Genomic DNA, 12,799 nt, shown 5'->3' on the forward strand with positions numbered 1-12,799 from the left:
CCCCCCCGCCCCTCTCCCCCGCCCCGCCCCCAGCCCCTCTCCCCCGCCTCGCCCCGCCCCCAGCCCCAGCCCCTCCCCTGCCCCCGCCCCCAGCCCCCAGCCCCTCTCCCCTGCCCCACCCCCTGCCCCCCCAGCCCCATGTTCTATGTCCTATGCCCTATCCTCTATCTCCTATCCCCTATCCCCATCCCCTATTCTCGTGCCCTATCTCCATGTCATATTTTCATGTCCATTCTTTGCCCCATTCTGTGCTTCTACTCTTTTTTCTATTTTCCTTTTTTTCTCTGTCTCTTCCCCTTTCCCTTTCTCTTCCCCTTCCCCATCAGTCTTCTCCCAAGTGGCACATTCCTGCATTTTATTCCTCTACTTCTTTTCACAGTTTCTTCTCCATCTTCTCATCTCTGTTCTCCCACCCCATCCCCTTTAATCTCTCCTCATTTTCCCCATTCTGCTCATCCCCCTTTCATCTCCCTTTCACTCTTCATTTCCTCCTCATTCTCGTCCCTCCCCTCATCCCCTTTTTCATCCCCAGAAGTCTCCTCAGCTCCTTGTTTCCCCTGCTGCACCCGTGCACCTCACTCCTGCTCTTCCCCTCTCCCCCTCCCCACTGCTCCCTGCCCCGCCCCGGCACCAGCCACTCTCCACCGTGCCCCCTTTCCCCTGTGCCTCCCCCCTTTCCCTTCATTTCCCCACCCTGACCTCCCAGTTCGCCTGCTCCCCAATCCTGCCCCTCTGCTCCCCTGACCCCCACCCCGGTGTGCTGAGGTGCCCCTCCAGTCCCCCCCCTCCCAGGCCCAGCACCAGCGCCTCCAGCCCCTGAAGCCCCCCCCCCCACTGACCGGGGCCCTCATCCCCAGATCTCGACGACTGCTTCCCCGACCCCTGCCACAGCCGCGGCCGCTGCTACGACCTTGTCAACGACTTCTACTGCGCCTGCGACGACGGTTGGAAGGGCAAGACCTGCCACTCGCGTGAGTCGCCGCGGCCTGGGCGGGGACCCTGTGCCCGCTCCCCGCACCGGGGCAGGCCTCCCATCGGGCGCCTTGTGCCCACAGGCGAGTTCCAGTGCGACGCCTTCACCTGCAGCAACGGGGGCACGTGCTACGACAGCGGGGACACCTTCCGCTGCGCCTGCCCACCTGGCTGGAAGGGCAGCACCTGCAGCGTGGGTGAGCAGCAGCGGGCGGTGCCGGGGCTCGGGGTCTGGGCTGGGGCCGTGGCTCGCAGACCCCCGGGCTCCCCGCCGAGCAGCCTCTCCCCCCACAGCCCGGAACAGCAGCTGCCTCCCCAACCCCTGTGCCAACGGCGGCACCTGCGTGGGCAGCGGAGACTCCTTTTCCTGCATCTGCCGCGACGGCTGGGAGGGCCGCACCTGCACGCACAGTGAGGCCCGCACCGCCCCCACCCACCCGGCCTGCTCCTGCCGGCACCCCCACCCCAGTCCGTCCGAGGCCGAGGCCCCCGCCCCACTTCCCGGCTCTCCCTCCCCTGGTTGGCGCCCTGGCTGGGGCTCCCGCCGGAGTGCAGCCCCCGCCCCGCCCCCAGGCTCCAGGCACCCTTTCCCCACAGCTCAGCCCTCCCTGGCCTTTGGGACCCTCCGGGCCAACGCCCCACAGCCTGCTGGGCCTGGGGCGCTGGGCGGGGGCTGCCGTAAAGCCCCGTCTCTTGCTTTCTCAAATCCAGACACCAACGACTGCAACCCCCTGCCCTGGTGAGTGGCAGCCCTGGGGGCCAGCCAGGGAGCGCGGGGGTGGGGGACGTGGGGCTGGGGGCCGGGGCTGTGCCCTGTTGACACTTCCCTTCGCGGCAGCTACAATGGTGGCGTCTGCGTCGACGGCGTCAACTGGTTCCGCTGCGAGTGTGCGCCCGGCTTTGCGGGTCCCGACTGCCGCATCAGTGAGTGGGGGTTGGGTGGGTGGGCGGCCGGTGGGACCCCAGCCCCGCCCAGGGATCGGGAGACCTTGACGTCCCCGTCCCCTGCGAGAGAGCCTGGCTGTGGCATCTTTGCCTCTTCCAAGCCTCAGTTTCCCCACTTGTCTGTGCTCGGTCAGGCTCCCAGGTACATCCATGTGGGAATGAAATGGGGTACCCCCAGGGCAGTCACGGGGCCAGCGACAAGGCCCCCCTTGGCTGGCACCCAGCTGGTGAGGGGCACCCGGTGCAGCACACTCACCGGAGGCCTCTGCTGCCCGTGCCAGGGCAGGGACTCGTCACGTCATTAGAGTCTCGGGCAGGGGGCTCCGTCTCCTTGCCAGCTGCTGAGTGAGCCCACTTCCCTGCAGACATCGACGAGTGCCAGTCTTCGCCCTGTGCCTACGGGGCCACCTGCGTGGACGAGATCGACGGCTACCGCTGCGTCTGTCCGCCCGGCCGGGCTGGCCCGCGGTGCCAGGAGGGTAGGTGGACAGGGCTGGGGCAGGAGGGGTGGCCACGCCGGGTGGAGCTGGGGGTGTCTGAGCCGAGCGGGACCCGGCCTCCAGGGCCCGTGCGCCCACCTCCAACCCCCAGCCCCTCTCCCTGCAGTGATCGGGCTCGGGAGGTCCTGCTGGTCCCGAGGTGCTGCGTTCCCCCACGGGAGCAAGTGGGCGGAGGACTGCAACAGCTGCCACTGCGTGGACGGCCGCCGGGACTGCAGCAAGGTGGGGGGCCCTGCCCTCACCCCCTGCCCAGCTCTGGCCCCGGGGGGCAGGTGCCCTGGCTGATGTCAACCCGATCGCCTGTGTCTGATGTCAGGCCTGAGCGCCAGCCGCGGTGCAGCCCAGCGTTCTCCGTGACCCCGACACCTGGGGCCTGAGGGGGTCGGTGCCCTGAGCTGCCGGCCACCTCTTCCGGGCATCATGGGCTAGGGAGCCCCAGGAGGGGCCCTGCCCTCACGCATGTGGGGAGACTGAGGCCTTGGGGGTATGTGGTGGGGTGGACTGCAGACGCTCCCTGCCGCGGTCCTGCCCCACCCACAGTCTTCTTGCTCATGTTCTGGCGGAAAGTTTTTCCGGCTTCCCTGGGACCCCAGAGTGGTGAGGGGCGGTGGACAGTTCCTGGGTTGCAGTGACCCCGGCTGCGTGTCTGCGTCTGAGCCCTGTGTACATATCCGGCGCTCGCACGCCCACCTGCTCTCCGTGCTGTCTGACCTTGGTGCTCCAGGTGTGGTGTGGGTGGCAGCCCTGCCTGCTGGCTGGCCGGGCTGACGGTCTGAGTGCCCAGTGCCCACCCGGGCAGCGGTGCCAGGAGAAGGCCCCGGGCGAGTGCCTGCAGCCGCCCTGCGCGGCCTGGGGGGAGTGCAGCGCCGCGGAGCCACGGCCACCCAGCAGCCCCTGCCTGCCGCGCTCCGGCTACTTGGACGACAACTGTGCCCGCCTCACGCTGCACTTTGACCGCGACCAGCTGCCCCCGGTGAGTGGCGGGGGGGCTGCCGCTGGGTGGAGCCGAGACCCTGTGGCTGCACCTGACAAGCTGGGCTTACTCAGCCCTGGGGGGTCCGAGGAGGCCATGGCCAGCCCCCGGGGGGTCAGGTGAGGGGGACCAGGTGAGCCTGGTGGGGGCAGCCTGGGGGGTCCAGGGGCACAGTCAGTCCTGGCCCCGGACGCCTGCTTGTCTGGTGGGAGCTGGTGGGGCCCGGCCAGAGGGTAGTTGGGGATCTGCACCCCTGTTCCGGGCCCCAGGGCCTCGGGGTCAAGGGAGGGCCAGCCTGTACCCCTGGGGGAAGCCCTTCCCGGGTTCTCCTCGTCCCTCCCGTCTGCTCTCCGGGGAGGGTTTGGGATAGAATGAGGCCTGGCCCCGCCTGCCACGCACAGCCCCTGAGAACCCTGGCTGCGTGGACTCTCAGACACCCCCTGCCCCTGGGTGCTGGGGTGCCCCTCCCAGGCCCGCCCAGCCCCATCTCCTTCTTGGGAGGTGGAGCCGGCTGTCCGCACTGGGCCCCGGGGCTGGGCCGCGTGGTGTCGGCGGTGCCAGTGGGGTAGGGGTGGCTGCGGTGTTCAGGCCCTTCACACCCAGCTCTGCCCAGGGCACTACCGTGGGCTCCATCTGCGCCGGGATCCGCTCCCTGCCAGCCGCGAGGGCTGTGGCCCGGGACCACCTGCTTGTGCTCCTGTGTGACCGCTCGGCTTCGGGCCCGAGCGCTGTGGCGGTGGCTGTGGTGAGTGCCCAGGGCCGGGACAGGAGGGCTGCGTCCACACTGGGGTCGGCCTGGGGGAGGCTGGGGGGGAGCATGGGGCAGGGAAGGGGCAGTGTGGCCCCCACCCTCAGCCCTGGGGGCAGTTCCAATGGAAACAGGAGCCTCGGGGTGAGGCTGGGGGTGTGGGGTGTGTGGGGAGAAGCCGGGGAGCTCCCGGGCAGGGGAAGGGGCTGTGAGACGGGTGTGGGGTTTGGGGGTGACAGGCCCTGAGAACAAGGAGCTGGTGTGGAGCCGGGGGAGGGCTTCTGGGTCTCTGCTGGGGCCGGGTCTGTGGGGTGTGGCCAGTAGGTAGGGCCAGCTCCCCCCAGCTGTCCGAGACCTGCCCTCTAACCGAGGGTGCCCAGCGGTGCCCGGGCATGTCCCTCAGCACCCTCCTCTGCACAGTCCTTCGGCCCGTCCCGGGACCCACCGGACAGTGGCCTGGTCCAGGAGGCTGCCCATGCGCTCGTGGCCGCCATCACCCGGCGGGGGAACGGCTCCGTGCTGCTGGCCGTCACTGAGGTCAAGGTGGAGACGGTCGTGGTGGGCAGCTCCTCCACAGGTGAGTGGGAGGGCAGTGGGGCCGCTCGGGCCCAGCAGCCAGGGCTCCGGCCTGCCCGGGCGCTGAGCCTGCGAGATCTGTTGGCCCCTGGGGGGTTGTTCAGCTTCTGGGGCCCAGATTCCTCCTCACCCACTAGTAAACAACAGCCCCCTGGTGTGCACCCAGATCCCCACGGCCCCCACACCACCCCACCCCGCCCCTACCCTGAGACCCTCTTGGTGCTCCCAAAAGCCTGGAACAAAAGGGGTGCTCCCCACCCAGTGGGCACTGTAGGGCCCCATGTGGGCAGCCGCTCTCAGCCCTGCCCCCCAGCCCCCAGGCCACCCCTAGCCCTGCCCCCCAGCCCCCAGGCCACCCTCAGCCCTGCCCGTCCCCAGGCGTGCTCGTGCCCGTGCTCTGCGGTGTGTTCGCCATGCTGTGGGCGGCCTGCACTGTCATCTGCGTCTGGTGGACACGCAAGCGCAGGAAAGAGCGGGAGCGGAGCCGGCTGCCACGGGAGGAGGGCGCCAACAACCAGTGGGCCCCCCTCAACCCCATCCGCAACCCCATCGAGCGGCCCGGTGCTGGGGGCCCCAAGGACGTGTCCTACCCGTGCAAGAACTTCTTGCCACCGCGCAGGGTGGGCGAGGTGCTGCCCGGGCCAGCCGGCCACAGGGCCGAGGAGGACGGGGAGGACGGGGAGCTGGGCCGTGGCACAGGGGGCTCCCCGGAGGCAGAGAAGTTCCTCGCACACAAATTCACCAAAGACCCCGGCTTCTCGCCACGGAGGCCGGCCCACTGGGCTGCTGGCCCCAAAGTGGACAACTGGGCTGCCCGGGGTGCCGCCGAGGCCCGGTTCCCCGGCCAGGAGTAGGCGTGGGTGAGCCAGGCCCCAGGGCGCCGCGGCCACGTGCGTAGTTTCTTTATTTTGTGTAAAAAAAAAAGGGCAAAAACAAAAAAACAAATGTTTATTTTTTACGTTTCTCTACCCTTGTGTAAATTATTCAGTAACTGTCAGGCGGAAAACAACGGAGTATTCTCGCATAGTCGCTATTTTTGTAAAGTTCCCCTGCGCTGCACACGCAGCGTGGCCGCGGAGAGCAAAGGGTGGCTGCGTTTCCACCAAATTGTGTAACGTTTGTTACCAGAGGTGGTGCACTGTTTACAGAATCTTCCTTTTATTCCTCAATTGGGTGTCTCAGTGGCTGCAGGACAAACAGCCGGCGGGACCGTGGCCGGCGCTGGGGCCCGTGGTGGCCGGCGTGGCCTGTGGCCGGCGGTGGGACTCGTGGCCGGGGGCACCGTGGCCGTTGCAGCCCTGCCTGCCCCTGCAGAGCTCTCTCCGCTGAGCGCTCAGAAGTGCCCTTCCCGACTGCCCTGCTCTCCCGGGTGGCGGCAGTGTCGACGCACGACAAGTGCCTTCACGACTCCCCTTGCGGCTGTCAGCGTCGGCCGTGGCATCGGCCCCCGGCCCCCGGCCCTTCCTTGTGAAAGTGCATTTTTGTAAATATGTACAAATTAAATGAATCACTCTGTATATTTGATTTAATAACTTAAACGTTTTGGCCTCCCTCATTCTCTGGATGCTGTCCCTCTTTATTTGGATTGGGGCAGGGGAGGGCAGCGTGGGCTCGCTGTTGTCATGGCGTTGGACGCCGGCTCAGGAAAGGCTCAACGCTCCACTGAACCCAGTGTGGAAAAAAGCCTCCTAGAGCCAGCAGGTTCTCAGGAATTGCCTGGTCAGGACCGGAGAGGATGGAGACAGGAAGCCAGCGCCTCTCGGGAGCAGTCGGGACGCACCTTCGGGCCTTTGGTTCTGGCCCTGCGGAGCTGGAGTGTCGAGGGCGGCCCTGGGCCTCACCGTCTGGGCAGGTGTCGTCCCCTGGGAGGAGCTGGCTGGCCGCTGGGTCAGGAACAGGCCGTGGTCAGGGTCTCTGCAGAGGACGGGGAGTGGGTGCCAGCGGTCCGTGTGAGCTGCCGGCCTCTCCCTGCAAGGAGATCGCCGTGGCCAGCGGCCCCAGAATGCCCAGCCTAAGGAGTCGGGAAGCGGTTTCTGTTGTTACGGATTCTCTGGAGAGCCGTGGGCACACGCGGAGCTGCGTAACGAGCGGTCCCGGTCAAGCCTGTGTGCATCCACTGCTCCACTGAGCCGGCCCCGGGTGGCAGGGCATCCTCCCAGTGGATGACCCCGCAGGCGACGACGAGCTGGAGGAGGAGGCCGGCAGACCCCGCGGAGTCTGCCTGAGGACTCGCGGTTTGTGCTGGACCTGGGGGGACAGGAGCCCCCGTTCCACCTCGAGCCTCGACTTGACCTAACTGTGAGACCCCAGATGCCTGGCAGAGGAAAATGCCTGTCTCCTCCCTCCTCGTCTCTGTGCTCTTCTCTGAGCACACGAGGTCAAAAACAGAAGACGGCAAGCAGGCACGCGGGGACACCCGGCGCTGTGAGCTGGGACCACCACTGCTCCCGAGGAAGTAGACGACGGGCTGCGGAACACCGGCAGGTCGGCAGGAACCTGGCTGATGTGATAACGGAAGTGATGAAAAAATACACCCCCTAAGTTTTTGTAAAAAGCGAATGATTTAGCAGTCACCTTAGACACTGCTGGAGAGGATGAGTGACCTGGAAGAGGCAGCCAGAGAAACCGTCCAGATGCCGCCCCAAGAGCAGAAGGAGGGAAAACAGCCGAGACCAGACGAGGGGCAGAGGGCCTGGCCTGGGGCTGCCTCAGGGGTCTGCACCCCCGGGACCCAGCCCGGTGTTGGCACCTGCTCGGGGTGGGGCAGGTGAGGGGGCGGGTGAGGGGTGCCTGCCGGGGCATCTGTGCACTGGGCGCGCGACGGGCACAACGTGGAGCCGCCCGGCGTGGCCTGCGCCCACCCACCTGCTCCTCGGCCGCCTTTTTTTTTAAATAAATGCAAAGCTTTTTTAAAAAATCCAATTCTGTTGAGATATATTCACATGCCCACAGTCATCCATGGTGTGCAGTCGGTTCACAGCGCTGTCATATAGTTGGGCAATCATCACCACAGTCGAGTTTTCAACATTTTCATTACTCCAAAAAATATAAAGAGAATAAAAACAAAAGTAAAAAAGAGCACCCAAAACATTCCATCCCCCATCCCACCCTATTTTTCACTTAATTTTTGTCCCCATTTTTCTATTCATCTCTCCATACACTGGATGAAGGAAGTGGGAGCCACGGAGTTTTCACAATCACACAGTCACAGGGTGTAAGTTATATAGTTACAGTCGTTTTCAAGAATCAAGGCCACTGGGTTGCAGTTCAGCAGTTTCAGGTATTTCCTTCTAGCTCTTCCAATACACTAAAACCTAAAGAGAGAGATCTACATGGTGCATAAAAATAACCTCGAGTGATCTCTTGGCTCCATTTGAGATCTCTCAGCCACCGAAACATTTTGGTTTGTTTTGCTTCCCCCTTTCAGTCAGGAAGGTTCCCCAGTCCCACGCTCCGACCCCCAGGCCCCACCGAGGGCAGTGGCTCTGCCCAGAGACCTGTGGCCAGCAGGGCACGTTCCCACCCCAATTCCTTGTCTCTCCCAGAGGGGTCCTGGGAGGCGGCCCCACCCTGGGCGAGCTGTGTCCACTTGCCCACAGCCCCAGGGCTGCCCACACCCCCAGGGCTCTCCTGTGCCCCCAGGGCTGCCTGCCTGAGCCTGGGGAGGCCCTCCGGTGAGGGGCAGCTCCAGGAGGCAGGTGTCCAGCCGTGGGCCGCAGTCGCTGCTGTCACACCCAGAAGCACCTCATTCTCTCCTGGGGGGCAGTTAGGCCCCCAGCTGTGGCCACCCCTCGGTCCCCCTGAGAAGCTGGGACTGTCAACGGCTGAACTGCAGGCTGCACTGGAAGAAGGCTGCTCCTGCTCCCCTGCAGGGCTGGGCAGCCCCTGCCACCGCCAGGGAGAAGGGGCGGCCACGCCGGCCCGGCTGGTCCCTGTACTGTGTCCACCGGCCCCCACCCCGGGCCTCGGGCACAGACCTGGGGTCCTTGGGCCTCAGTTCCCGGCTGGGCCCGGGTGAGGGCTGGGTGCCAGCAGCCCGCGCTGTCCACCCCCACTGGGTGTCCGACCCAAACGCCGTGCCGCCAGGAGACGGCGGGCTGGGTGGGGGCATGTGGGGGCTTCTGGGGCCACGGGCTCTGGGCGGGGGTCTTAGCCACGGGGCCGGCTGGGGGCTGTGGTGGCCCGAGGGGCAGGGAGCAGCGGGAGTCAGTCCCGGGCTGGGGTCACCTCCAGGTGCCCCTTCCTCCCGAGACCCCTGGGCCCGGGCAGGGCCTGGAAGCAACCACACAAACCGGGAAGCCGAGGCCCGGGGGGGCTGGTTCTGCCCGTGGCGTTCTCTGTGGCCTCCCTGGCCTCGGAAGATTCTGGAAGCCCAAGGAGGGGATGATGAGAGCCAAGGGGGCAGCACTCCCGTGAGGCCCAGAAGGGGTTGGGGTCCCGCCGAGACGGCCTCCCCCATCCATGGCTCACCAGGGTGCCCCCGGCTCCCCATCGCTGCCGCCCCCACCTGCGCCGTGCGGAGAGTGACGCGCAGACAGACACACGTCACGTTTGGGACGCGGCCCTCCCGAGCCTCCCCACCAGCCAAGAGCCAGGCCCGGCCGGGAGAGAGCGCGCAAGCCCCGCCCCAGCCCCACGGCTCCCCCCACCCGGGTCCCCGTCACCCACCCAGCCGGGCTCCCCGCTTCCACCCCCGGCCTCGCATTCCTGCCACCATCGGACGTGCCCACAGCTCCGTGCGCTGTCGCCTCTCCCAGCTGACGGAGCCCCTTCCTGACCCCAGCTCACCCCACCCCTCCCCGTTCCTGCCAAGCCCCCCAGAGGGGCTGCCCCTGCCCACGGTCTCCTCCTCCCTCCCCCAGGGACGCGGTCGGGGTGTCCCTCCCGAGAGGGGCTGCGGTGGATCGGCTTCCGTTGCTGGGGGCCCCTCACGGAGCTGGGGCCTGGGGCACCCTCAGCAGCCCCCCCGGGGGCAGCACCTTCCACCCGTGAGCTCCCCGGACGCCAGGGCACCCCGAGAAAGGACAACGGCCTGTGGGGCACGGTCAGCCCCCCGCCCGGGCGGCAGAGCCGGGGTCCGGCTGCAGACGACTCACCAAGGAGGGCCCGGGCAGTGAGGGCGGCTCGGGTGACGTCCCGGGGCTCGGACAGCAGCCGAGGAGCTGGGATCCCGGGGACGACTGCACGACCGAGCCGTTATGCAGATGTCCCTCTTTCTTTCTGGTATCTTCCAGCAGACAGAGGAAAAAACCTGAAATCTCTGAACGTAGTCCAGCTGCCTCGGCTCTGATAATGGCCTCGAGGTAACAAGCCTTTACCTTGTGCCCTTGTGATTGCAAAACCTTTCGACTGACCCTCACCTGTACCCACTTTTCCAGTTTTGCGACTTTAGAGTCCCCTGATCACTAAAGGCAGCCCCTCGTGTTTATTAATGAAGAGCCTTGGGTCAGCCCAGAACTAACCCACCCCAAGTCCAAAGTTACCTTAAAAACCGAAGCTGGATCTAACCACGATGGGCCCGCCTGACGTGCACAGTAGCTTAGACTTTCACCTGCAAGTCATCCATACCTCATTATAACACTAAAAATCACACCCGTCATCACACTGAGGCCGCCGTTTTCTTGCGAACGTGCTGTGACTGAGCACGTCATCGATGTGCATGTGCTCGATAGTCAGATCACCTCTAACCTCGTCATCTCGAGCCGTTGTGCTCATTCTCCTAGAACCTGCCCATCTTTTGATGCTATAGAACTACCAGAGTTTCTGCAGTTCAGGGAGACAGATTTTTAGGCCGCCTGAGCTCCTGCTTCACTCTTGGCAGTACACCCTTCGTCTCCCCAAAACCCGGGTCCCATTCATGCATCGGGCAGGGAGCCCCCGCTGTTGATCGGTACCAGTTTGGTGACCCAGAAGGGACCAAGGCTCTGGAGGAGTCCGACGGCCCACAGTTCCGGAGCCGGACGGCAGGCGAACAGTTGGCCGAGCCCGAGCCCCTGCCCGGCCACAGGCTGGCTCTGCTCGGCCGGCACCCAGGCCCTCAGCGCCTCAAAACGCTGCAAAGACAGAAAAGTTCCGCTCCAAGTCTGGACATCCGACAGGGTGAGTGGGTCGGGAAGCCAGTGTGGGGGTCAAGGCGACTCGACCTGGGTTTGGGGCCTGGGCCACGTCCAGGACAATCCCCTGTGCTCGACCTCTGTCCGGCCTCAAGGCCCTGATTGGGTCGTCTCCTGAGTCCACGCCTGGAAGGTAAGTCAGGCAACAACCAAGTGGGATGTCGTGAAATGAAGTAAGTGTCAGAGGCCTGTTAGCTGTTAACTGGTGTGTTACTCAGCTACAGTCAGTGTTTAGTGCCTGTTTAATAGTTAATCAGTGTGTCCGGTCCAGTTATTGGTCTGTGCGTTACTTAAATATATAGTAAGTGTTGTGTCTGTTTGAATTTGTGACTTGGTGTGTTACTGCATTTGTATCGCTCAAGTGTTCTAATTGGTTATTGATTGCAGAAATTCTTTAAAATGGGAAATGCTGATTCCAATAGCATTCTGGAACATAGTATTTTGCACTGTATCTGAAAAACTGGAAAGGTTTTAGTTATGAGCCTATAAAAAAAAAACAACAAAAAAAAAACCAGTTTATTTCTGTGACAGTCTGGCCTTGGTGTGAGTTGGAGTCAGGAGGGAAATGGCCTGGAAGTGGAGAGCTGTTCTGCCGGAGAGCAGAAACAGGGCATATTTTCAATCCTTTATTTGTCCCTCTCAAAAGTAATATTTCTGTGTTTCTGTTTTTTGGGGTGACTGACTTTCTATTTGTGTCTGTCTGCTCATTCAGTGTATATTTTCATGCCTCCGGATAGTAATAGCAAATAAAATTTTTTTAAAGAGCTTTGTTCAAATTGCTTAAAGAGATGTAAGTGCATATACATATATATAAATTAGTACTCCCGGACACCCAGAGAAAAAGACAAAGAAGAAAAAATCCCTGTAGACAGCAGAGTTCAGAGCCTTAGTTTTTGTGATTATTGTAAACAAACCCAGACATTAGAAGAAAACGCCCCCGGGATTTCCCGAAGGCCGCGAGGCCTGCGCGCGGGGAAGGAGAGACTTTTCCGATTCGTCTGGGCACAGCTTTAGGTGGAATAGATCTAATACTTGGAAACAACTAAAAGAAGGGCTTAGGGCTCTCAAATCCCACCACCCTCAGGCAAAACTGGTGCAAGTCCCACAGGCAGCCCTCTTTCTTGCTGTCCTCCCTCTGCCCGCGGGGCCCAGCCGGCTCAGGCTGCCCCAGGGAAGGGCACGGAGCAGAGAGATGCGGGTGCTTTAGAACTCCTTCTGCTGGGCTGGAGATGAGAAATGGTAAAAAAAATATTTTTCCCAATAATACCTTTGCAATGGTAACCGTAGTAAAAAAACCATTATTAAAATATAAATAGCCTTGGGATAGGAGTAATCGAATAAGATCTACTTGCCAAATTTCAGTAAGTAAAATGAAATGTCCTTGAGAAATATGGAAAAGTTTTCCGGGATTTAGGCTTGGGACAAATTAAAGAATTGCAATGTATTTGCCAGAGCTTGACAGTCAATATACTTTTAAGGTTGTTCATTATTTTAAAAACAAAGAAATGTTTTTAACCTCCAGTAGAAGGAATATAAAAGCAAATTACAGCTGCAAAAATTGCAGTGGCAAAGTCTAATCCTATTCCTGTTTTTATGATGACTTTTTGAGTCAAACAAATACAATTTTATTCTACTTAGGTATGTTCTCCCTAAATTTATACAAGCTTACTGATAAAATAAGCTAGCATTGTAAGTGCATTCTCAAAATTCCTCTTAAAAGTAGCCTAACTAGACAGATTGCATAAATTTAGCAATGTACCTGGTAATTATGACATTTTAGATAGAACAGAGTAAAATGAGGATATGCTGATGTTTCAAATATGTACTATTTTAGGAGTCAGTTGAGTTCAGTAAGAAATATAAATGAGAATTTTTTGGAAGCTTAATTTCCTGGATTTCAAAGAATCTGGCTTCTTAGTTACTTTGCCATTTATTACCCCAGTGTGGGGGGGAATTTGGATTTGTAGTAGCT

The 12,799-nt window shown here is 61.8% G+C and overlaps 1 protein-coding gene across 4 annotated transcripts in view; it reads left to right on the top strand.

The window, feature by feature from the left end:
- The window catches only part of JAG2 (jagged canonical Notch ligand 2), a 21,334-nt gene extending 15,065 nt beyond the window's left edge, over positions 1-6,269 (top strand). For 3 of the 4 annotated variants that reach the window (XM_037831683.1, XM_037831682.1, XM_037831680.1), the window contains 11 exons: positions 858-971; positions 1,056-1,169; positions 1,267-1,383; positions 1,684-1,711; positions 1,811-1,896; positions 2,283-2,396; positions 2,524-2,639; positions 3,142-3,390; positions 4,004-4,135; positions 4,559-4,715; positions 5,059-6,269. In XM_037831683.1, coding sequence (XP_037687611.1) covers positions 858-971; positions 1,056-1,169; positions 1,267-1,383; positions 1,684-1,711; positions 1,811-1,896; positions 2,283-2,396; positions 2,524-2,639; positions 3,142-3,390; positions 4,004-4,135; positions 4,559-4,715; positions 5,059-5,612 — 1,781 coding nt within the window. In that variant the 3' untranslated portion in view covers positions 5,613-6,269. The remainder of the gene's footprint in view (positions 1-857; positions 972-1,055; positions 1,170-1,266; positions 1,384-1,683; positions 1,712-1,810; positions 1,897-2,282; positions 2,397-2,523; positions 2,640-3,141; positions 3,391-4,003; positions 4,136-4,558; positions 4,716-5,058) is intronic. The other variant, XM_037831684.1, reaches the window with a different exon arrangement.
- The last annotated feature ends 6,530 nt before the right edge of the window (positions 6,270-12,799 follow it).

The sequence above is a fragment of the Choloepus didactylus genome, chromosome 4, assembly GCF_015220235.1.
Source record: "Choloepus didactylus isolate mChoDid1 chromosome 4, mChoDid1.pri, whole genome shotgun sequence".
NCBI classification, from domain to species: Eukaryota; Metazoa; Chordata; class Mammalia; order Pilosa; family Megalonychidae; genus Choloepus; species Choloepus didactylus.